This window comes from Amblyomma mixtum, chromosome 5 (assembly GCF_055824585.1).
Source record: "Amblyomma mixtum isolate Tamu chromosome 5, ASM5582458v1, whole genome shotgun sequence".
Taxonomy (NCBI): Eukaryota; Metazoa; Arthropoda; class Arachnida; order Ixodida; family Ixodidae; genus Amblyomma; species Amblyomma mixtum.
Window position 1 is genome coordinate 10,372,406 of NC_143016.1, and position 25,930 is coordinate 10,398,335.

Consider the following 25,930-nt stretch of genomic DNA (forward strand, 5'->3'; position numbering starts at 1 on the left):
TATCGGAGTGAGCGCGGCTGCCGACAGAGGGAGGCTGCACAGCACTCGAACGGCGGAGCTGTTTGGTTCAGTGGAAAATTAAACGGGAGCTCACACTGCAAAAAGTTCGGGGATTGAAAAAAAAAAAAAAAGAGGCGGATATATCGAAGCGGCCGTTGATTTGAGGATTCGCGTATGCGGCGGAAGAACCACGCGTGCGGTGCTCCTCGCGTGCCGCCACCTGCCCGCTCGATCGTCGCAGTGGTCGTGACGGATATCGCCGTAATTACGGGACCAATCGATATCTTGCGAAAGGCGGCGCCTGCGAGAAGAGATGGAGTTTCCGTCTCGTTCCCGCGTTCATTTACTCGCGGTCTGCTCTGTCAACTGCATGCCTTGTGCGCTCCTCGTTTGGAGTGATAACGTTCTACTGCACGCGGGAAGGAGTTTGCACAAAATGTATGCTTCCATGTGAGCAACGTTCTCAATTACGCGAGGTTCTCGGGCCAAACAAATTTACCGTCCTTTCAAACTTCTGCACATTATTCGGTCTGCGAGCACTTTTTGCAGGTGCGACATTCATAAACCGTCACTATATATTTGTCCTGCTTTCCACTTGCAGGTTTTGAAGGAATAATTATTAAATTTCTTCTTAGTACACACATCAGCTTTAGAGATTCAATATGCAGAACAGCAACATTTGCTACGAACTGCGAATTAAATAGCGTACACTGACTTGTAGGTTTCAACCTACTAATAAAAATTTTAACGACGCAAGTGCTACAGAACGTCATCGACATGAACGGAAGGTGACCTTTTAAGCAGTATGTACACGTGCTCGAAGCTCACATTGTGCAGATGTTGTCACCGAGATCAACAACAGTGCGCTTTAGCGGAACCAAACTTATAGGTGAAGCTAATGCGCGCAAAACGTTAATCTTATACCACAGAAAATACCTCTATTTGATATTTTCTTCGTTTGATTGCAGGGATTTTATTTGAAACGTGTAGAAAATGACAGCATTTAAACTGGGTGGTGCGCGTTCCTGACACACATGTTCATGCTCCAATGGCGACGTGGAAGCATTCGCGCTTGAAACGCGTCGTTCCGAGAGGCTGATTTTGTTTACGTGTTTATGGGCTGCACATTTCTGCATTGTTACTGAGCTGGACCTCGGTGAACGCTATATGCTAAGCGTGCTTCCGAGCGCAAATGACGACATCACCGGTGAAGAGGGGTTACAAGAAATGAAGAGAAAGTGTCAGTGAAATGAAAGAAGGATGGCGTATCTTTGTCTAGTTTCATCTCCTTCACAGTAAGTGCTTTCTTTCAACGGCAGGAAAGAGTAGAAGTGTTGGGAAGGTGCAGGTAAAGGCGTAACGTATGACTTATCACTGTACACATCCGCGACGTTACACCTCAAGGCGTCTCTTTCAAAACACTGCATGATAAAGATATGGTTTTAAGATACATGTAATAACCTGCATTTTTTGAGCCCCTGCTTTTCGTATATGCTCCTGTACAGCCAAACATCACAAATAAACACGCCCCATCTATAGCTCCATCACAAAAATTCTGTTTTGGTAAATCTCACTGTATGGTTGACAGATCAGGGAGCCATAGTAAAGGAAAGTAGGGACGTATCTTGCACTGAGTGTCATAACTGCAAGTCAAATATTCTCTCCAACCAGACCATCGCCAGTTCCTTTCTTCTGTGAGGCTTACATTCCCTCTGCTTTCTGAAGCCCGGAGAGGGCCATAGCTTTGTTTCTCTGTAGACTCTCCGGCTACCGGGGGTCCTCTCTTTGAAGACGGAGGCTACTAAGCCTGTTTTTTCGGCAGTCCATTTTCTATAATTTTTTGTAGTTTTAGAGAATAAATGAAAGAAAAAGTGTGTTCCTTCTCATACCTTGATGTAATCTTCTAATGAAGTCTCCTTTATCGAGCCTCGCTGGTCTTCAGTCACCACTTCCGATCCACAACCTCGGCACGGATTGAAGAGGCTGTGTAAGCGGCAACCCCTAAACATCCAGTAATCCAAATTGGCGCACCAGCACTCAGTATAAATATAGCAGTCCTGTAACCGTATTACGCGGCTTATTCTCGCCATCTACGCAGACACTGAGACTTCGACATGTAAAAAAGGTGCCCCTTCCCATTCTTCCAACGTTACATCAGGCGCATCATATAAAAACTACGCGACGCAATTCATCCAAGAAAAGACCTTGCTAAGAAATTTGTATCGTTATCACGGCGCTGCTCTGAAACCTTTCAAACGTCGAGATTTATAGCATGCGAGTACTGAAAAGCCGCTATACCCTTCAGTGGTAGCAGGCACCGAAAATAGAAGAGCTCGCCATTCGGAGGATTGGGGTACTCATTCTGTGTGAATCGAAGTGTTCCAAGTTCCAGTCCTGCTAGTGTAGTGTATCTGTTTGTTCCCGTCTTGCGCGGTTTTTGACACGAACCTCAGACTTCATGGTATGGGGTTTTGCATGAGATGTGGGCTGCGAAAAATGGCTGTGGCTCAACTTGGTTAAGCCTGGAAACTGCGAAAGCAATTGCGCCTTACTGCAATTGCGCACGCAATTAGATGTAATGCAGATGAGTATGCATCTAACCACCCCCAGAAATTGGTGTATGTAGCCTTGAACGTGAAGAGCTTGCACGTTCTCGCCGAGCTGCATAGTGGGCACGTCGCTTAGAGAGTCTTCTTTCACGCTCTTCCTCCGTCTCTGTAGCTCGCTGTCGTTTCCTCCGTTCGTTACGACGAGCTGCCTTATCGCTAGGCGGCATCTTCGCGAAGCAGATGTTAAGCCGCCGGTGGCTGGCACTGCTACTGCTTGCTGACGGCGCGAGTTGGGCCCTCAGCTCTTCGGCGTGACGTCACAACACCTGTTGCGCTCCTAGTGGAGAGCGCGGGAGTTAGGCGCCGGTGGTGGCCACCGCCGCTTCTTTCGACGGCGCGAGATGGTCGCTCAGCTCTTCGGCGTTTCGTCGCGCATGACGTCACACGGGGTTCAACTAAAGGTCAATGGTGGTCACCGCCGCGGCACGGCAAAGGCGTGAAAGTGCAAGTAGTATTGCTTTCGCAATAAAAAACTTACCAGAGAACTCATTAACGCGATCACGTTAAGGCTTCCTTTCTGCAGAAAATTCGACGTCAGCGTTGTCGGGATTGTGAACGAAAACTCACGTGGCCCACCTGCCACCCAGATAACGTGACCTTGTGAAGTCGTCACAACCTGCCCACCGGATTGTAAGCAAGCTGCCCACCGTGAAAGGTGGCAGTTAAATTAATGACTGGTCGCGAGAGGTTTCTCGGGGAGAGTTACCTGGGCCTCACATGGGTCTTTTGAAAGAGGGGTTGAGTTGGCTTTCCCTCTTCGCCCATTATAAAATGACGTCGCTCGGCGTGGTAGGTTCATCGAAGTAGCAGCTTCAACTTCTTCTACATCACAAAAAAACGTTAACTGCGTTTATATTTGCTCGATTAAAACTTCGTGAGACGCCATTTTATTAATGTGCAACGCGAAGAATCCAACTTAACGAGTTTTCAGGTGTACATTTTTTCACGTCGCACTGATTAAATCTAAGAAACTTGGCGAACTGCGTCGAAATGTACACTATTCCAAATAACGAATCCATGCAGTCATATAACTGCTTTTACCACGTGACAAAGAAGAGAGAACCGATTAAGACTTGCCCATGGGTGCATCAAACTGAGGCCCATTAACGCACCGAACAGCACGACTCATGGGAGATTTAAGTAGGTAAGAGAATAAGGCGATCGGGAAGGGCACATGAAATATTACAAAGACAGAGAGATAGAGATGGAAGGAGGCCATCTTTAGTAACAGTAGCAAAGCTCAATGGCAAGAACAAACGAAGAAAACAACATGGTACCGATGAAACATGAACGCCCAGTCACCTGTTCCTAATGGACTGAAATATCGGTGTCATGTCAACGTGGAGTTTAGACGTTCACGGCTTGTCAAGGTTGCCGTTTTCTTTCTTGTGTCTCGTAAGCGAATGAGATGGAGTTGGGATCCCGAAGAGCTTGGCGTGCTGCTCGCACCGCAAGCAATGCGTACAAGTGCACCCTAACGACGCACTGCAGAGAAGAGGATCCTAACGACGTCAGCAGCGACCTCGAGTGGCGCTAAGAGAGCGACGCGCCCCGTGGGAGGAAGGTGCGCCTCCCATAAATGAGATCCAATTACTGGATGAAAGGCGGTAGGGCTTTTCTGTTTGGATAAGGGGGCACTCACCTGTTCTCTGGTTGCGAGCACAACTTCGACGCAGGACGCAGAGGGAGTTGGTCGTCCCGACTCTTGTGGTTGACGAGACATAACGCGGTGGAAAGCAAAAAAAAAGGAAACAGCTCGGGAAGAACGTATGAAAAAACGTAGGACGGAGGTAGGACCGACCAGGGAAGAGGTCGTTGAAAGAAGTCAGACATTGACTTCGAAATCGCATGCAGCTCAGGAGAGGTCTTTGCCAACTGAGTGCTCGAACTCTGCATAGGCTGAAAACACATAAAGGCACTCGGATTATCTGAATTAGAATAGGACAGGAACCCACGGCACTTTTAGGCAAACGACGTATACAATTTAGTTTACACATTGCCCTCAGGCGCAGTGGTGCTTCTGAAAATAACTGGCAGAAGATATGGATGCATATTGGCTACATTTAAATGAGCTGAAGGGCACCCACTGAATGGGAAGCAGGTATGTAGGACTCAAAATTTAAGGGCTTTTGCTTTCTCTTCATGCTGGTGTGGTAGGTTAAAAAGAACAGAAATAAAAGGGAAACACATGCAGCTGTACTTCTATCTACGTAAGGAATTTTTTTTTTTTTTTGCCCTGTCAGCCTTCTTAAGCTTCTGGATTTGAGACAGTAGGCAGATTTATTTTTCCTGGATGACCATACGATAATTGCGAAGTTCATTGGTAGAATTGTGCAATGGGTTATTCTATTTGAAATGGGCTGAAATCATAACATTAGATCTTGTGTTAGTGGCAGAGCACTGCCAGAGTTGTGTAACAGTCTGCGTGCAACCCTACTGCTGCTGTAGTCGGTACAAACTGCACTCAGCCTGCCTCCAAGCGAGTCGTTTGGTGAAGCAAAGCTCTCGTGGCACTGGCCTTCAATGTCCCCACCCAGAACCTTAAAAAATTTGGCATGGTTACTCGGAACCTTTGGCTGCTGTGGACGTCTACTTGGGACTGATCGGACGCTAATCAAACGCGTATTCGCATTAATCTTTATCCCCGTTTTCCTTAACTATGACCTCCATTCATTCGCAGTGTCATGTATTTATCAAACCTGCTAATCGTGGGCCTTCTTCGCCAATCACGCCGTGTGGGCTGATAGATTGATTAGAGGGCATACATTCACTTGATCAGCTGAGTGTCGCACGACGTTTTGGTGTTTTCGTGTTCATCAAGCCGTGGTCGCACGGGAAAGCCAGCTGATGGGTGGTGATGAGGCGCATCCATCAGAAGGCGGCCACGTCACTCGATGGCGTCACACGATATCCAGCCTGTCTCCGAAAACGCTGCAGGACCATATTGGCATCACCGACTAACTACGGCTTCTTCATACGTGCCCGTAAAAGGTACAATGTCAGTGTGTGAGCTCACATTATAGCAGACGCCTTTCGATTACGCTGTGTGACTAGAGCGGCAGCACTAATAGGGTACGACGAAACGCACCGGGCCGCGCTCTTCCGTCCAGCATTTCCAATCAAGATCATGCATGGGCCGATAGGCAGTTATCGAATAACGTCTGATTAGAGCGCAGTGCAGCTATGGTGGGCTGCTATGAGAAAGGCCCTCCTCGTTTCTCTACAACCTGCCTAACAGCGCTTCATAATGAGCTTTTGTGGTAGTGCCTCATGAAAAAGACCGCACGCAGAGATGGGAACTGCGCTCACAAAAAGTAGCCTCAAGATCATATCAGAGTACGAAAAAAATGAATCTTTGCGAACGAGAACAATGCGGAGATAGTAAAAAAAGGAAATGAAGAGACAAAAGGCGGTACGCGGAAATCCTGCAATGGAAGCAAAAATAGGAATAGCATCAATGGAAGAGGGGATAGTACGTAGTGAAAAAGAAATAAGCATGACGAGGGCTTTCCAGTGAGGATGAAGTTTGTGCGAGAGAGCACTGGGGCGGTAAGCGATAGGAGGCTGACCAAAAAAAATATAAAGATTAGGACAAAAGGGAACGCTGATAACTCACTAACGAAGCGTAAAACCTAGGAACAAGGAATATGTTCTCTTCCCGTCTCTCTTCTAACTTTTATCATGTGGCAGCTGCCTTATTGTGCGCACGGGAAGCTCGCGTTCGGGCGACCGCTTTGGAGACCGATAGGAAACCATCAGACAGGAAGCTATTAGTAGAACTCAATTATCGGCTTAGGAAGACCTAATTACCGGTTTCTTGCATTTGTAACTTTTTTGACTCCAGACGCTTTCCACTTTCCGTAACTCGCCGTGTCGAAACCTAATACAAGCTGACGTTACCATGGCAACGAATGGCCGGCGCAGCCGTGAGAGCGGGTGCCTCATGCCTTGGGATGGATAGCTGCAGGCAGCATAGGGACTGCCCTTGACTTTTGGTCGTACAGAACGTATCTCTTTGTCGATGAGAACGGTTTCGATGAACTTGTATGGCCTCAATAGTTTTACAACAAAACATGAATATGATCATAGTTCGGCATTCTTGATTATAAATGCAGACAGAGGAGACACGGAATCACAGTTATGATAAGAACGACTTTGGAAAGGATGCTTGGCGCACCATTAAACGCAACTCTTGACCTTGTCTGATGTTTTCTGAAGAATAAGATTTCTGAAATTTAATGTTTCACTCTAAGGTATGGCCGCTGAGTTTACGCAGGCGATGCAGTACTTACTTCCTCAGTACTTTTTTGTATTTTGTGCATGCCATAAATTATGGCCATTAAGCGCCAGAAAAAGAGAGAATAGATAGCAAAGAGAAAACATTTAATAGAAAAGCGGAAACCTTCTACAAAAAGAAATGGGTTATTCTGTGATAAAGTTTTGATTCGCCGTGTACCTTCAGGCAATGTCCGTGCCTTTCCTTTAGGAGGAAGAAAAAAGTGAAAGAGATTGCGGTTACTATTGGGGAAAAGAAAATATATAAAAAAATCCTATCATCAACTGCATCGCTAAGATCATGATTTCACGTTACTCTGCCTTACAAGGTAGAAATGCCATTCAAATCTATATAGAAAGGGAATGAGGCAACGGCATGCTTTGAGACGTGCTTCTACTCGATCGAAAGCCGACATAAAGGTAACTCAGAAGCAGGTATCGCTTCTTCTAGCTTTGAGGTCTCCAGCAGTAGAGCGCTTATGTCTTTCTTCACGTGTAGGCCTCAATGCCTCATCCTCAAGTTTAAAGCAACTAAATGTGTTATGACATTCCGCAGTTAGTGAAGGCGTGGTGGGGTCACTGCAGGAAACCGCTACGTTCCAGGCGTTCCTTGAGAAAGGTGTCACTCCATTTGTAATAGTCACTGCACGCTTTTCCGGCTGTCTTTTCTGTCCTGCTCCAGAGAGGGAGCTGGCTTGTCCAACCGGCTTACCTCCCGCACCAGCCGAAGACGGAAGGGCCCCGTTGTCACTCAATCTTTTCTTTTTTATTTTATTGCGAAAGCAATACTACGCTCATGAACGGCTTTTCGCGTAGCGGTGGCCGGTAGCCACGTTTGACCTTTAGAATGACCTCTGACGTCATACCAGGGTGAGAGATGGGCTACCAAGTCGAGTCGTCGCGCAACGGCGGCCGGTAGCCACGCGTGACATTTAAAATGACCTCTGACGTCATGCCATGCCTAGTGACGTCATAGCGGGACGTCATACAGGGTGAGAGATGGGCTACGAAGTCGAGTCGTCGCGCAACGGCGGCCGGTAGCCACGTGTGACATTTAGAATGACCTCTGACGTCATGCCATGCCTAGTGACGTCATAGCGGGACGTCATACAGGGTGAGAGATGGGCTACCAAGTCGAGTCGTCGCACAACGGCGGCCGGTAGCCACATGTGACATTTAGAATGACCTCTGACGTCATGCCATGCCTAGTGTCGTTATAGCGGGACGTCATACAGGGTGAGAGATAGGCTACCAAGTCGAGTCGTCGCGCAACGGCGGCCGGTAGCCACGTGTGACATTTAGCTCTAACGTCATGCCATGCCTAGTGACGTCATAGCGGGACGTCATACAGGGTGAGAGATGGGCTACTAAGTCGAGTCGTCGCGCAACGGCGGCCGGTAGCCACGTGTGACATTTAGAATGACCTCTGACGTCATGCCATGCCTAGTGACGTCATAGCGGGACGTCATACAGGGTGAGAGATGGGCTACCAAGTCGAGTCGTCGCGCAGCGGCGGCCGGTAGCCACGCGTGACATTTGGATGGATGGAAAAAACTTTATTGTTAATAAATTTCAGGTGTTCTTCACCCTTACGGTCACTGGGCGCCGTGGTCGATCCTTGGTCCAGAATGCCGCACTTGACTGGTGCCATCGTGGCTGGACGCACAAGAAATCGTTGCGCTTCCTCGTCTCGCTGGCCAGAAAGTGCTCCCACTGCATCATACTCGGGTTGTTTATTCTTGGCTCTAAGTCTGCCTTAGGGCAGGTTCATGTGACATACGCTAGTGTAGGTTTACCCTGACACCACGGACATTGATCTGCATATTGTGTAGGAAAAATCTTGTGTAGTTTGTGCAGGTGTGGGTAGGTACCTGCTTGTAGTCTGCGCCAGCCTACCGCCTCCTCTTTGGTGAGCCTTTTGTGTGGGGCTGGGTAGCGTTTCTGCTGACCCCTGTAATGGTCGAGTATATCTGAGTACGTGGGGGTAACTGGGTCAAAGGTGCCTGTGGGGCAAAGTGTTGAGTCTGTCGGTTGACGTACCCTCGAGCTAACTCGTCTGCTGCCAAGTTACCCCTCATCCCCTCATGTCCGGGAACCCACACTATACTATGTTTAGTGTTTTTGTGTCTTCTCGTCGTGTGTAGAGTATGATTGGCGATGCTGTCGATCCTGCCTCTTGTGTAGTTTCTACATGCTTGTTTGGAGTCCGTCACTATAGTGAGGTTGTGTTATTGTTATTGTGAGTTTATGATATTGAGACTGTTGATGATTTGCGGGGTCGCAGCGGAGCACCAGAGCAAGATGACCAGCGTGGCAGGCTTCTAGTTCCGAACAGCCCGTGCCGGGCGTGCGCTCCGAGCACGCGCTGTCCATCTTTATTTACCTCTATCGCGGGCTGGTAACGCCGATCTCAGCGCCTGCGCTTTATAGCGTCGCCGGGCGCTATAAGACCTTCCATGATGGCCGCATATCCCACGTTATCGAAGGCTCCCTTTATGTCGAGCACTAGCGCTGTGTGTTCGCCGCTTCTTGGTATTTCACTTAGGACGTCCTCCTTTAATTGTAGGAGTACGTCTTGCGTGGACAGTCCCCTTCTGAAGCCAAACATGGCATCAGGGTAATATCCCTTGTCCTACATGTAGTTTGTGATCATTAGAATAACCTCTGACGTCATGCCATACCTAGTGACATCATAGCGTGACGTCATTCCAGGGTGAGAGATGGGCTACCAAGTCGAGTCGTCGCGATGCGGCGGCCGGTAGCCACGCGTGACCTGTAGACGCGGCGCACTGCGTTCCTTTTGTTAGAGGCGCTGCGCTTATGCTTTCGCAACCTACCAGGCTTAACTCAAAGCTAAGCCCCCGCCAATTTTATTGTCTTTGGTGTTTGCGGTCTCTATTTTGATTGCAGTGTTTTAGAGCGAGCTCTTTGGCACCCGGTTCGCGGCGTCACCGTCGCCGTTGTCCGTTCGGCGTTCATTGTGTTCACTGTTGTTGGCGTTGACGTTTAACACTGCTATCATTTAAGGAGAGGAAGAGCTCATAACTGGCTCCCTGGGTCAGTGGACGCCTGAATCGCGCTTTTGTGTTGTTGTTGCGAAGAGCCGTTGCCTAGCAACCGTCGCGGTGGACACCCGAACCGCACCGTACAGGAAGGCAGACAGTGGGAGTGAAAGAAGAAAGACAAAGAGGGGCCGTAGTGAAGAAAATGAATTTGAGGAAAGGAAGTTATGGAGGAGGTTGCGCCGCTGCGCGAAGGAGAGGCCACAGTTGGCACAATTCCAGCGCAAGGACGGACACCGCGAGCATGAACGGACGCCGCGAGCATGGACGGACACCGCGAGCATGGACGGACAACCCGAGCATGAACGGACGCCGCGAGCACGGACGGACACCGCGAGCATGGACGGACACCCCGAGCATGAACGGACGCCGCGAGCACGGACGGACACCGCGAGCATGGACGGACACCGCGAGCATGAACGGACGCCGCGAGCACGGACGGGCACCGCGAGCATGGACGGACACCGCGAGCATGAACGGACGCCGCGAGCACGGACGGACACCGCGAGCATGGACGGACACCCCGAGCATGAACGGACGCCGCGAGCACGGACGGACACCGCGAGCATGGACGGACACCGCGAGCATGAACGGACGCCGCGAGCATGAGCCATTAAAGGCATTCGCCTTAATAGACCCGACAGAACGGACATTCAATTACGTCCGATCATTCCTATCTGAGCGGACCGCAGAGCTTGCATTAGGTGGCCTCAAATCGGAGCCCATTCTTCTTGGCAGCCGAGGCACGCCACAAGGCTCAGTGCTCTCGCCTTTCCTCTTTAACCTTGCACTCATTACACTACCCCCCAAACTCGCCGCCTTGCCGGGGCTGCAGCACACCTTATACGCGGATGACATTACCCTGTGGGTAGCTGCTGGGAATGACGGCCAAATAGAAGATACCCTGCAGCAGGCAGTTGGCACAATTGAAACTTACGCGTCGGGAGCGGGCCTTGAATGCTCACTTTTGTAGTCGGAACTGCTGGTTCTTAGGACCAAGCCACGCGGTAGAAACGTAAACCTGACCCCGCCGACCCCTCTGAATGTATATGTGCGATAACTTCCAGTCAAGGAGGTCCGAACCATACGCATACTGGGCTTGTACATACAGAACAATCGCAAAAACACCGAAACAATCAACAGACTCACTGTCACGGTCAATCACTACAATCCGGCTAATCAGACGGATCTCCAGCAAAAAATGGCTGAGGCTTAGCTTAGGTTAAGCCTTCAGATGCGAAGCATATTGTCGCCGAGTTGCATATCGAGCACGCCGCTTGGCTAGACGTTCTTCACGCTCTTCATCAGTCTCTGTAGCACGCCGCAACTTTTGCTTCTCATTCCAACGAGCAGCCCTGTCTCCAGGAGGCATCTCTATCCCGTGTACGCCTAGCAGAGGCAGGCGCCCCCCCTTGTATACCGCCGCTCCAGCATCACGTGTTCACTACAGCGCACCTAGCGGCAGAAGCAGGAAACACATTGGTCGCGACGCCTCGCGCGACGGCGCGAGCTGGGGCCCCGTTTCTCGTATGTCGTTACGTCACGCATCACGTGGTCCTCCTTGGTCGCGACGCCTCGCGCGACGGCGCGAGCTGGGCCCCCGTTTCTCATCTGCTGTGACGTCACGCACCACGTGGTCATCCTTGATCACGACGCCTCGCGCGACGGCGCGAGTTGGGCCCCCGTATTTCATCTGCTATGACGTCACGCATCACGTGGTATGACATGGAGGTCACGAAAGGTCAATGGTAACGACACCGCCGCGCTCGAGGAGCTGGGTTGGGCTATTTTAGTATGCTTCGCATAAAAACTATGCATGAAATAGAAAGATCTATGTCGACTTGTGCAGGCTTTCGTGCTGAGCAGGATCGTCTACTCCCTCCCTTACCTGTAACTGCAGCTGGCGGAAAGAAACAAGGTCGACGATACAATCCGGAAGGCATACAATGCGGCCCTTGAGCTCCCGCACAGTACGTCCACGGAAAGGTTGCTGGCCCTTGTGGTTCACAACACTCTCTCGGAGCTGTGCGAGGCACACCTCTCACAGCTCTACTACTTACTCGTACGAGCGCGGGAAGGGACCTCCTATACAGACTAAAGATGTGCGAACAGCTCTCGGAGAGGGACTCGAAAAGGCAGTTACCGACGCACATCAAGAAAGCTCTTTTGATTAGACTCCTACCCAAGAACATGCACCCCACGCACCAAGAAGGCCGACGCACAGCGAGAGCTCGCGCACTACACAACAAATACAGCCGACACGACCACGTGGCGTACGTGGACGCAGCGGAATACCGACAAACCCCGAGGAAAGCGTTGGCAAGGGTAGCGGTGAACGGGAACGGCGCCCCGTTGGCGGCCGCGTAGATAGAAACCACCTCCTCCGAGATGGCGGAGGAAGCGGCAATAGCCTTAGCTATAGCGGACACGCCTGCTGATATTATATTCAGCGACTCCAAAACAGCCATTCGCAATTGCGCGAGGGGTCTTATCACATCTACCGCACTCCGCATCCTTCAAAATACCCCCTTCCGATTAGAGAAGTTGAATTGATCTGGGTCCCAGCCCACTCGTCTAATCCGGGGAACGAGGCGGCTCACGCGCAAGATCGAGGTTTCGTCGACCGGGCAGTGGGCGCGCCCTTCGACCCGAATTTCACGAGGTACGGGTTAATCTCATTTCATGACATCACCAACCACTTTAGGCTGGAGAGGCGCGCATATCCCACTCCCCACATATCGTTAACAAAAGCGCAGGAAGTTACCTGGCCGCGTCTGCAAACACGCTCCCCTCTGAATCCGGCAGTGCTTGCCCTCATGTACCCTGGTCAGTACGATCCAAACTGCCATAAATGTGGTGAAAGGGCCACAAACGACCACATTCTACGGAACTGCGCAAATGATCTGCCTCCGGCGGAGTTGATACAGCTCCCTTCTCTCGAGCGGTGGGAGGTCGTGCTGGTAAGCTCGGACCCCAAGATTCAACTACGGGCAATCAGAGGTCGCCGCTACCAATGGGCTAGCGGCCATCTAGTGGCCGCTTATCTGTGGTGAGGATCTGTCCTCGCTTTGGCGAGCACGGCTTCGGCCGCTTATGTTTTTTTCAGCAGCGTCCGCTCCGGCGGACGCAGTTGTTGCTGCGACGCGTGTCTTTTCTTTCCTTTTTCTCTTTCCTCTGATCTTTCAACTCTCCTCTATCTGCACGTGGCAGCGGTGGTGGCTTGGCTCGAGCCAGTAGGCAGGCCCGTGCAATTTCCTTTTCATCCTTCTCTCAGTCACAACAACAACATCTGTTTTTCCAGCCAGCGTCCGCTTCGGCGGACGTGGTTGTTGCTGCGACGCGCGTCTTTTCTTTCCTTTTATTGCGAAAGCAATACTACTTGCACTTTGCAGGGTGACCACCATCGTGCCGCGGCGGTGACCACCATTTACCTTCATTTGACCTTGATTGCATTAGTTGGATTAGATTGGATTAGATTGGATTGGACTGGACTGGACTGGACTAGATTGGATTGGATTGGATTGGATTAGATTAGATTGCATTAGATTAGAGTAGATCACATTGGATTGGATTGGATTGGATTGGATTCGATTGGTTTGGATTGGATTGTATAACCGATGCATCACCACAAGTTTAACCACAAGCACCACCACCAGCTACACTATCAGCTGTACTATAGTGCCTAGAATACTGGCCAGTATATTCTAGGCACTATAGCTGTACCATGTCGTAGGTACGGATATTGCTTTCGCAAATACCGGGCTTAACCAAACTAAGCCACAGCGAATTTTTTCTCTTTCCTCTGATCTTTTAACTCTCCTCTATCTGCACGTTGTAGCGGTGGTGGCTCGGCTGGAGCCAGTTGGCAGGCCCGTGCACTTTTCATTCTTCTCTCAGTCGCAACAGCGTGTCTCCGCGACCTGCTCTCGACGCAATAAATGTTTTACAATCCAATCCAATCAGGTGTTCGCCAAGATATGTGAGACAGATATTGGGTCATTTCCTTTCCACAAAAACCAATTTACCAATTACCACAGTTGCGATCAAGTCGTCCTCATGAGATAAATGAAGTTGTTCATTGCTCGCAGCTGAGTCGGAAAAAAACCATGGAAAAAGAATTTCATGACATATTTTAATAAAAAATTAGAGAAACATTCAGCGCATAATAGCAGCTAATGTGAACCATTAATAGATATGTAAAATACTGGTCCAGCTGAAATATCAATGCAGTCATAATCATAGAGGTCCCCGCAGCATTTGCGCGGTGTCACACGTAACGTTTTGATAAAGCGCAATTCAATTTTCGCTAATATCTAGCGGTATTGCAGCATTGCCTAAATATCGCTGCTCAGAAATACCTGGGAATTAATTTTCTGCGAGGGTACAGCATGACGCACATTACGTACAATGCTCAGTAAGCATGCATATAGAGTTACGGGAAAGAACATACGGTCTACGTCGGCCGTGTATCGTGCGCTGATATCCAATATTGCTGATGTCCAATATTTGCCAAGTTCTGCCTGTACACAGTTTTGTTTGCCGGTGTTCGCTAGATTCCTTTTTCTTCTGAACAAAGCCAACCTGCGCTGCGAAGGGGACAATCCGCCAGGAGCCGGATGAAGAGAAGGACGCTCGCTCTTCAGTACAGAGGCCGGCCGCGGCCCCACGGCGACTGGCAGCAGACGCCTTCTTGGTCGTCCAACGACACGATCCAGCCGTACACGGAGGTCCTTGGTATCGCCGAGCCCCTGCCGGCGGCCTGATATGATGCGTCATCCGCGTATAGGTCGTAATGAATGGCCACCTCCATCGTCTCTAGCAGCATCCGCAACTTGTTGAGTGCGATGACGTCTTCGGGCGACGTGGCTAGCTGTTCCTCCTCGCTGTCTCCCATCGATTGCTGGGGATGAACTGGGGCCACCAGTGTCGGCTGGATGAGCTGCTGTGGGAGCAGGCGTATTGTGCTGTTGCTGCGGTCCACCTCCCTTTTTTTGCTGCGCCACGCGTCCATGGCTGTGGCGGCGCTGGCCGGCACGCCGCATGCCGACGCGGAGACGACGACTTGCTTGGGAGAGGACGCATGGTCTGCGGTTTCATTCGAGGAGGACGCACCACCTTCGTCTTTCTTCGGCTCCTTGTCTTCTTGGCTTGTCTCCCCGCGAGCACCTTTGTACTGCTTCAGCAGTTCGGCGTAGTACGGCTTCTTTTCCGAATGGCTCATGCTGTTCACCTCGCGAAAGACTGGTTGCTGCGAGGATGCCAGTGGCACATATCCTGGCTGGCCAGGGACGATGTTCGGTTCCCAGTTCTTGTCAGGCGGCGGCAGCTGAGGCTCCGCTGTCACGCGCTGGCGCCTACACCTTCCGCTGATCCTGTTCGTGCAGAAGCGGATGTGGTTGGCCCGCTGGGATCGAAGCTCCTGGTGTGACGGGTCGAACGGGCATCGCACCATGTCCTTGGGGCCCCACAGCCTCCATTCATTGGTGACTAAAGGTATGCTCTTCTTCTTGGGCCCCGAATCCATGGTTGTTGGCTGCGCTGGCCTTTGCTGCAAGTGCCGTGTGTCAGATGACCGCGCCTGCGATGAACTGGGCTGCGACGACCGAGGCTGCGATAATGAGCGAGCGAGTCCCATGGCTGCCACCAAAAATATGTAGGGGGACGACAGGCTTGTCCTGAAAAAAACACACTCTGGACCGAAGAGCAGCCGAAGCACCGACCGGCGTCGTTCAATCTTCTTCGTCTTCTGCGTGCTCTCGCTCCCCCGCGCTCCCTCCGCGCCTCTTCTTCTTCCGCGCACGGTACACAGCCGGGGAAGGCCGTACGCCGTGCGTTCTTTCCCGTAAGAATATCTAAGCATGCATATAGCATAAGGCCCCGCGTATGGCCTTACAGTAATGAGATGTAAACCTCGTGTTTTTTAGCAATTCATTGAGCTGTTAAGGACCACAGTGTCCTATTTTTAGTTAAATGGGTAAAAGCGTAGCACAAAAAAGAAGAGGACTCAGAAAGACAGACACACACAGCTGTCTCTCTTTCCGAGTCCTCGCCTTTTTTGCGCTGCGCTTTTACCCTTGTAATATGAACCAACAAGATCAAGCGTCTACATTCAGTTGCATGTGTTCTTTCAAATGATGCGCTAAATAACTAATAATTGAATTTATTCTCTCATGCTGTTTCGGCTTAGGTTTCGTCAAGCGAACGATAGCTACGACGTGTAAGATGCGTTTAGTTCACGTGAGGCATGAAACAAACCGCAGCATAACCGACCATACGTCGTTTGTTGTCATTGCAGCTACTGAAGCAGGTTGTCGTAAGCGTTGTAGTGAATTAAAACTACTGATCGGTGATTATATTGCAGTTGCGAAAATTTGCTCGGTGGCAGTGAGGAAAGCTTGGCTGTTCGTCGCTTACAATGACATCTACGCATTATAGCTACGGATGACAGGGGAGAGGTGAATGGTGAATTGTCAACTTTCAGAAGAGATGAAAAATGTAATCACGTTCTCAGTTCTCTCGCTAATCTCACAAAACGCAGAGACTCTCTGTGATGTACTACACACTGAATCGTCGGGGGATTTTCGGAACGCTGTGTGTCGACAGTGGTGCGTCGGACAGCGGACCGCCGCGCGTGCCAGCCCAGCATTGCGCGTGTGCTCGTGCGAATGGTGTGTGCGAGGCGGCGACAACGACGAACGCGGCGGCACGAGGAGCGGAGAGCGGACGTGTCCGAAAACCGAGGTGTAAAGGAAGACAGCGCAGCGCAAGTCGCGTCATTCAAGCATGGCGGTGGCAGCCGTCAGACGTTGGGTCCTTGTTGACGGGAACTTCCCTTGGATCACCAACGTAAGCCTACTGCGTCCCTTTCAAGTTTGGAGGTGGCATGTGAGAGGCTTCTTTGGGGAACTTGCATAAGCCTACGGCGTTTCGGGACGCCGTCGATGAGACTTGGCTACGTTTTATTGCGAAAGCAATACTACTCCCAAGCACCGCCTTGCGCGTAGGGGCGGCCACTTGGCACGTTTGACCTTTAGAATGACCCCTGACGTCACACCATACCTAGTGACGTCACAGGGGGACGTCATACCAGGCGCGAGAGACGGGCTGCCAACTCGGCTCGTCGGGTAACGGCAGCCGCTTGGCACGGCGCGCCGCGCTCCTCCCGCTATAGGTGCTAGTGACGTTTGGCGTGACGTCATACCAGAAGCGAGACGGGCTGACAACTCGGCTCGTCGGCCAACGGCGGCCGCTTGGCACAGCGCGCCGCGCTCTTCCCACTAGAGGCGCTGCATATGCAGTATAAAACACCTGCTTTCGCAACCAACCAGTGCTTAACCAAAGCTAAGCCCCCGCCAATTTTTTTCTAAGGCGGAAGCCTTTAATGCCTCATCGTTGTAAACAGGAGTTGTCAATACGCACGGAAACTCAAAAACACCTCCAAAGAGCAATACACAGCTTTCAGGGCAACACAAATCAATTGGCGCACAAGCTCCGGGACCAGTACTTGTGCACCACCCAGGACTCCCGCGGGCCGGCGTACTCTTATGCAGGTTCTGAGAACGTTGAGCTGGATCAACCGTTCAAGCTCCACGACCTGAAGGCGGCCCTGGCAAAAATGAAACGCGGCACCTCTCCGGGTCGGGACAAAATTACAGTCAAATTGTTAGCCAACCTCCCCACCCCGCATACCTGTCTTTATTGAATTACATTAACTCAATCTGGCTTGGGGAAGTGCCACTACCCATCGAGTGGAAGACCGCCCTAGCCACCTTCATTCCTAAAGCTGGCAAAGCCATCAACACGGAAAACCTCAGCCCCATCTCTCTGAGTTCCTGTGTGGGCAAACTCATGGAGACAATGGTACGTGACAGGTTGTCCGAGTTCATGGAATCCAAACACCTTTTCGCAGACACCATGTTCGGGTTTCGCCCACACAGATCTGCACAAGATGTCCTGCTACAACTCAATTGGGCTGTCCTCGACCCCGTGGAATGCCCTCACAATGACAAGGTCGTACTCGGCTTGGATTTGAAGGGTGCATTCGACAACGTTACCCACGAGATCATTCTCACCCACCTCTCTCAAACTAACTGCGGCAGGAATGCCTTTCAATACATTAGGCAATTTTTAACCGACAGATAATCTTACATTCGGATCCAGGATAAAGAACATGGCCCTTTTCATTTAGGAACCAGGGGTACACCCCAGGGCGCGGTGCTCTCTCCCCTCTTATTCAATTTGGCTATGATGCGCCTACCAGCCCAGCTGGGCGCTGTCGCCGGTGTGCAGCATGCGCTGTACGCTGATGACATCACCCTGTGGGCCACGCAGGGTTCTCTTGCAGACATTGAGGCTAACCTGCAGGAGGCGGCGACCATAGTGGACCGTTATGCTCGCCGCTGCGGCCTCCAATGCTCCACCCAAAAGTCTGAATTTGTGCACATATGCCCCTCACCAAAGTGCACAGCCAAAATTTCATTGTCTCTCGAGACAGGTCCAATCCCTGAAAATATCGAAGTCCGGGTACTGGGGCTCTTTATACATCAAGACAGACGGTCAGAAACAACATTGGCCAAACTCCGTCAGGTGGGGGACCAGGTGGGCCGCTTGGTCCGCCGGGTTTCTAACAAGCGCGGGGGGTTACGATGTAAGGACGCCTTGCGGCTGGCGCATGCATTTGTAACCAGTCGAATTCTATATTCGACTCCATATCGCCACCTGCGGAAGCAAGACGAGGATTCACTCGAAGTCATCCTCCGCAAAATTGTTAAGCGGGCTCTAGGCCTCCCCGTGACCACCTCCAACAAGCGCCTCCTGGGGCTAGGCATGGTGAACACATTTCGGGAGCTCTGGGAAGCCCACTTAACTAACCAATACACACGTCTCTCGAAGACATCGTCGGGTCGCCGCCTCCTTGCCCGACTACACATCCAACACACCACTCTCATGGAAGAGCGCGTACGTACTCCATCCCAGTGGAGATGCGCCCTCCACGTGCGCCCTCTTCCCGCGAACATGAACCGTGAGGACCATAATGGTCGGCGCCTGGCGCGGGCGGAAGCCCTGGCCCGCCACTATGGATCGAAACCCGGCGTATTCTACGTGAATGCCTCCGGCCTCCACCATGGGGGATGGTGCACAGCCGCAGTCGTCCACCAATACAAAACAGTGAACGGCCTTACTTTCCGAGCCCGTGACATAACACACGCAGAGGAGGTAGCCATTGTGTTGGCGGCATCTGATTCCAACTCAAAAACAATTATTTCCGACTCGCGAGGGGCATGTCGGAACGTCGAGCAGGGCTGGGTACCGTATCTAGCCTACCGCATTCTTCAAAACAGCGTCTACACCGGTGACCTCGCGCACCGGCGTATCGTTTGGGCTCCCGCTCACATGGGCCTTGAGGGAAATGAGGCAGCTGACGCCGCCGCCCGCGCTCTCTCTCACCGGACATTCCCCCTCCGACCCTGACGATCAGGAACTCGAATTTATTCCAGCTTACACCTTCAAAGACATCGTTTCACTCTATCAATCTAGCCATGGTCTTTATCCCCGCCCGTGTAAAGGTCTCTCAAAGGCGGAGGAGCGGCTTCTGCTCCGCCTGTATACTAATACTTTGCTGTGCCCGGCAGCTCTGAAACACTTCGACCCTTCTTTCTCGGGCAGCTGTCCGCACTGTGAAGAGAAGTCTTCGGACATCTACCACATGGTGTGGGCCTGCCCCTCCAACCCTGCTATCCCCCCTCACCCCAACCCAACCCAACCCGGGAGGACTGGGAGGCGACCCTGCTTGGCTGCTCTGGCCTGCAGGCCCAACGGGCCTTGGTCGCGCGAGCCTGGGCGGCGGCCGATGCCACTGGGGTCCCGAACTAGGGACCTCCACCTAGTATTTGTAAGGGCTGGCCCCCTCTGGGTCAGCTCATGCATAACCTCCTGTATTATACCTGTACATAAATGTTTTCCACCACCACAGAAATGTCACGGTTTTCAATTTGGTCGAAACGGTCGTGACGACACAGTGCGCGAATTTCAAACGGGGCCAATTGCACTTTGGCTAGTAACCATGCAACCAATTAAAGGGATCGTATAGTGATGCTCCATGTAAGTGGGACTGAGTTTAGTTAATTGCTTAATTACCCAATTAGCCTAATTAACCCTTTTAGTCAGGCCAGATAAATAAATAAAACCGAGTAGGAAATTGGTCGGGTTCGGGAATCGAACCCCGGTCTCTGGAGTGCGAGACGTGCACGCTAACCACTCCGCCATGCCAGCTCGATGGCTTGGAATGAACAAAGGCGCGTCTAGTGATTACGGTGTCTTCGATCACTCCCATCTTCCTCCCTTCCCGTTACGGCGAGGTTTACGTGTCCACTAGATATGCGAGACAAATACATTTCCTTTCCTCAAAAACCAATTTACCTACGATCAAAGCGTAGGACCGAACGGGCGATGGCGTTCTATGGACTCCCTCGCAGCGTTGCAAGGCGCAGTCGCGTTTCACTCTTAGAGGCGAAGCCTAACACCTTAACGCATCAGTTACACAAGCAGCAACACCGCGCTTAAAGCTTTCACCTCACCGCACTTTCGGTCAGCAAAGTGCCCCCCTGAATTTTTTAAGTCCGCCTAGAACGAACTGCGACATGAAGAGCTGTATTAACGCTCCGCAGCTAGTCTCACTGCGCTTTCGGGAGTAAATTTTCCAGGAACGCCAGGAATTATATCCATAGTTTCGAAAAATAAAGCGGGCATATTGAATTAAACTCACACATGTACGAAGCCGCAAAGTGTCTTCGTGTTTGATTATTTTGAGACAGTAAAGCCACTCGAAAACTCCGTTCACTAAGGTCGTATTTCCTGTCTGCGTGCGTATACAATGCAAAACACGCGTTGAGTTTAAGGCTGCTGATGGACGATACTTGTTTCTCTATACAATAGCTCCTGGTAGCCATAGATGATTAGAATAGTAATATAAATGACGTCAGCTTACTCCATTAACAGACGGCCTTACGGCAAAGGAAACATGAATATCAAATAATTATAGAATGTGTTTTACGCGTTTCTTAGTTGAATAGTGTAGTATCCTGCTTTTCTCTAAATGCCATTTCTAGTAATTAGAATATTTGGTGTGTCCTTGTAAGAATAACTTCGAGCGATTACAAAAGCAGTACACTTGTAGAGGAAGTCCGAACGGCTTTTATGATAAGCGTAAAAAGTATCTGCGTGTGCGGGTGTCTCGTTGCAGGAAAAACACTATAGATATACGACATCCCCGTCTTGGATGCCAAGCTCTGCGGACTTGATTGAGCCTCGCGTACCAATGAACTAGGAAGAAGGAACAGGAATCACACGCCGCTCCGTAGAAATACTGTGCAGACACGCACAATTACGTGCCGAAACTCTGCCGCTTTTAAAGGCGCTTTGTTCCCGCTTCTACTGTAGATGACTTGGGTGTTCTATAATAGTTTTATGGAACCCCACATGTACGCAAGCGCTCTCTCCGCCAGCACAAAACACCAAGCTTCGGTAGTGAACACCCCTCCTACCCCCCTATTTTTCTGTCCGGGAAAAAACAATGATAACGGACGTCATCATTTGTGAGAGAACTTGCTGGCGCCTCCTTTACTTATACGGACGAGATAAAGGTATAGAAAGAAGGAGAAATAGAGGGTCCGGAGCTACTAACTCTAGACATTCTTCAAGTAGCGTCGATGCTCTCAGTGAAGCCTCTAGCAAGCAGCGCGGGGGCAAAGAAAGACGGAAGAAAGCGAACCGCGTTGCCTCCTCTCTGTTCTGCGGCCTGCCAAGGAGAAGAGGAGAGGGAAAGAAAGCGGTAGGGAATGGGTGAGGAGGCGCCGCCACTAGCCGGGCATGGGCTGTATGGCATTTGCTGCTGCTGCCTCCGTCGTCCGCGCGGACGAACGATGGTCGTCCTACGAGGCTTGCTGCTGCGGACCGACCGCAAATTCGCAAAAAGCGGTTTCCGCTGAGGGCGATAAATTTATCTCCCCATTTCCGCGGGGGGACCAGGTCATTTTTTTTACTTTTTATTGTTGTTTGTATTTTTACATTTTCCTAATCCTTTTTCTTTCGCCTCAGGCTCGCCGGCTGTGCAAGGAAGGAAGTGACGCACACACGGACATTCGAGGAAGAGGCGGACGAATAGAAGTAAGGGAGAAGAAAGTCACACTGCAGACGCATTGAAATGAAAGGGGGAGGGTGGAAGAGAGGCACGAAGAGGAGGATGGAAATGAAGGAAAAGAAGGAATCAACTGAAGGAGTGAGGGATTAGGGGGAAGGGGTGGGCAAGCGCATGGAATGCCTCAATCTTTAAGCGCTTGCAACAAACAGCTCCTGCCAGTATCTATCGTATGCAGGGAGGGAGTTGAAGTGACATGAAACGAAAGGAAACAACTAGCTAGCATCGGAAGGAGACACTTAGATAGAAAGGCGAAGACCAGGAGAGAAAAATGAGCTCCAAAACGGGTAGCAGACCAAGCTGGCTCAATGCTGCTGGATGCCGAGATGAATCCGCAGTTTCCGCCAGGCGGAGAGCAGCGCAGCAGCAACAACAACAGGGAGCTACCAAGGGCATGTGCGTATATCGAGGAGTGTGCAGGAAAAAGTAATAAAGTCAAAGTACTGAAATAGTGCAAGAGGACGGGGTGAGAGGGTTCTGATTTTCATGCCTTCCGTCTGGCTGACAGAAACCGGATAGCCTTAGTGTCGACCACACCGTGGTGGCGAACATCTGCGTCAGCAGAATCGAGAAGGGAAGAATAAAGAAAACGACGAAATGGAAGCCTTTGCTGAGCTAGTCACCTGTGGTCCCTGAAAGAGATGCCGCTTCATTTGTAGTAGACGCATGCAGTCTTTTTCGTCTCTCTATCCTCTCGTACTCTGGAGCTGGGGAGCTGGCTTGCCCACCCGGCTTACCTCCCACACAAGCCGCGGACGGGCGGGTGCCGTTCTCACACAGTCTTTTCTTTCATTGTCCCGACTTGTGTCTTCTTGTAGGAAACTAAGGATGGACCATGAGAAGATCTCAGCGACTTGTGCCTCCTTCACGCTTCGTTTAATTGCCCCACTTGCGGTTGCGCGTTCGTTCCCTCGTCGCCTTCCTGCTCACTGTTCGTTGATAACCGTCTTGCAACGCTCCCGGGCGAAATAAAAATAGAACAAAGATATTAGAATATGGGCGCAAATGTTTGTTATGATCGTTTGTTAAAGGTGCCGGCAAGCGGGTTTATTACATTGGGTCGCAAGATACGACCAGAAGTAGTGCATGTGCGCCTGAAACCCTATTACTCGCGCGGTAGTCGTGCGGGAGTGCTTCTCCGAAGCTCGAACTGCGGCACGGGCTAATCGACGGCGATAAACGACCTTCATATTAAGTACGCGCTGCGTATGTGCTTTCTTCTCGCCGAATTCTGTGTATGTTCACGCCAAGGCGCGAACGAACACAGTATTAACTGTACAATCGCTCTCTAACCCTCTCGCCGAAGGACGCATTGCCGTCGGTCAGATGAGGAGAGAGACTTCTAAAAGCTCGAGTCACTTGATGCCGACCCGGCGCCGCGGCACGCGAACGAAGTAGAGAGGGCATCGTACAGCACGTTCAAGGTTACGCGCTCTCCGTAGGCAATAAGTAAAATTTTCTCCAATGTTTTTGATTCGTCTACGGCACGCGCGGGCGAGTTCCAAATGTGTGATGATTTTTTTAGCAGTCATGCGACAACAACGGCCAATATGCGATGATTTTAACCGTGTGCGAATTTTAAGTTAAGGCAGTAACTTGGTCATGGAGAAAATTTGGTCTCCGTCCTCCTGAAGTGCGCCGGTACTAAAAAAAAAATTACAAAAAAATGCTCAAATTCAACCACGCCGGATCGCTAATTGAAACGAACTCCGTATTCGACGCATAAGCGAACCCGAAACTTAATCAATTGTATGACGCTTCGCCATAAGAACCTTCTGGCATAAAAAAGTGCAGTCGTGAAGCGGTAAGCCATGGAGTCAAGGCGAAAAAGAGAACGAGTAAAAAGCTAAAAGAAAGCATAACGACTAACACGAGGGAATGTGTCAGCAATAAGACACGCCGAAGGAGGGATATGAAAGGGAGACGTATGGAGTCTACTGAACTGTCTCAGTCATAACGAATCTATAATGAAATGAGATGCGAGACACCTCAAGGTTCATACGCCTCTTGTTTATAAGGAGCGCACTTCGAGTGAACAAAAAAAAAACAGGGATTCAAGTAAAAGTAATGGCCCTTTAAAAAGGGCAACAAGGTCGATGTCAGAGCAAATGGATGAAAGGGAGACACAGAAGAGGACCCGGTGCAGCAGTCCCTCTACGATCCGGCAGCGCCCGCAACATACACCAAATGTGCGCATATGTATTGCCCCCACTTGTCACGTTGCTGGTCAATGATTCACTGCGCCGAGCAGTAATTCGACCAGCTTCCTGTACGTTCCTCGCTGGTTTGTCCTGGCTCAAGCAAACGAGGCGCGTACCATGCACCTATGTGTCTCAGGTGTCCCAGGGCGCGGCCTTGTTGAAGTCTAGGATAGGTGGGGAGGAGGAGGGGAGAAGGGAAGCGATATTCTCGTAGTTCTCGCACACTGGCGCTCTGGAGACCTTCTTTCAGCACTCCAGTGAGGAGATCTACCACCAATAGTGCCGTCTCAGCGTGAGGGTGAAACCTATCCTTACCCGTGTTCGTTTTAACCCTCTTTATGCCCTGTACAACTTCAGCTGAACCGCATCTACAACGCACGTTTATGTAGTTTTTCCTCTTCCGATCTGCTACAACCGTGCCTTCGAAGGCGACCAGCATCGCCAGGAACAGGCTCTGTGCGCAGCACTAAAGATTCGCTCCGCTCCCTCCACCCTTCATTGCGTCTCGTCCCAGCTCCCGATGGCGCCACGGCGCGGTTTCATTTCAGAGAGAACGGCGATATAGAGCAAACACACGAGCACACAGCCTCTGCTTGCGTCTTCCATATCCACTCGCTGTTGCTTCCCCCTCTTGACTCTCGTCGCGGCGCCTCTTTTGATCTCCGCTTTTCTTCCCCTTATTACGGCCCACATGCGCCCCCTACCCAAGCAAGCAGTGCGGCCGCGGCGCCAAACAGAGGACGGATTAGAAAAAAGAAGAATGGAAGAAATAAATATCTAAGGAAAGTGAGACGGAGCCATTCGTTGCAAACTGTAATGAAGAGAGAAAGAAAGAAAAACTAAAAGATCAGTATAAAATCGTCTTTGTATACCGTGGAAAACCGAATTCTGAACGCTGTTAGAGTCAATTCGGCTCTCTTTATTTTTCACTGCCATCACTCTTTGCGCTGATTGTAATCTCGCCTTCTGTATGTTTTTACGCTTCACCTAGCGTAATCGATATCGTCGGTAATAACTCGGTGAAAAATTTATAAGGGAGATTGCTAAAGGTCTCTATTGGAGATAGCGGAATAGGCTGGACAATCTGGCACAGGCTGAATTTTGCAGCCAGAGAAGAGAACGAACAAGAACGGAATGAGGAAAGATGGGGATGCCGCGATTATGAAGAAAGATATGATTGTTCCTCTTGTTTAAGAGGATAGGGCTACACTATTCCACAGCACGTGGGCCGGCCAATGTAACCCGAGAGTGGCTGCACACAGAAGTCCCACGTTGGAACAGTGGGAGGTGGCTTTGGGCAGCATGGTCTGGTAGGATCAGTTCTCCTTTATAGAAGAGCGTGCGAGGCGACTGTCTTCATGGGGGACCTAGAAAAAGTCTGAAGTGACCTACACTCCTCTCATCAAGCAGCTTTTCCGAGTAAAGTTATGTTCTTATTGCTGCCAGGTCCATGCGACAGGACATGTGTTTTCCGGGTGAGGGTGAGAAATGCAAACAAGGTTTTTTGGAGGACAGTGGCAGGAGCAAAACAGCAATGGACTAACAAAACCTTGTAAGGAAGGCGCCTATTCGTGATGGCGACTGAGG

General features: G+C 50.7%; 2 protein-coding genes across 26 annotated transcripts in view; one reads left to right on the forward strand and one right to left on the reverse strand.

The window, feature by feature from the left end:
* The window catches only part of LOC149341301 (uncharacterized), a 309,449-nt gene that overhangs the window by 199,570 nt on the left and 83,949 nt on the right, over positions 1-25,930 (forward strand). For 19 of the 25 annotated variants that reach the window (XR_016282906.1, XR_016282905.1, XR_016282903.1 and 16 more), the window contains one exon: positions 22,043-22,111. The exons of 5 other annotated variants lie outside the window; for them this stretch is intronic. Coding sequence is in view for 12 of the 20 variants with exons in the window: in XM_089543331.1 (XP_089399457.1) it covers positions 22,043-22,111 (69 nt within the window). In the remaining 8 variants the exon portion in view is untranslated. Of the gene's footprint in view, positions 1-16,143; positions 16,793-22,042; positions 22,112-25,930 lie in introns of those variants that run through there. One more of the 25 variants, XM_089543339.1, reaches the window with a different exon arrangement.
* LOC149341302 (uncharacterized) lies at positions 14,167-15,620 on the reverse strand. Its single transcript, XM_089543329.1, has one exon. The coding sequence runs from the start codon at positions 15,579-15,581 to the stop codon at positions 14,586-14,588; it is 996 nt and encodes a 331-aa protein (XP_089399455.1). The 5' UTR covers positions 15,582-15,620; the 3' UTR covers positions 14,167-14,585.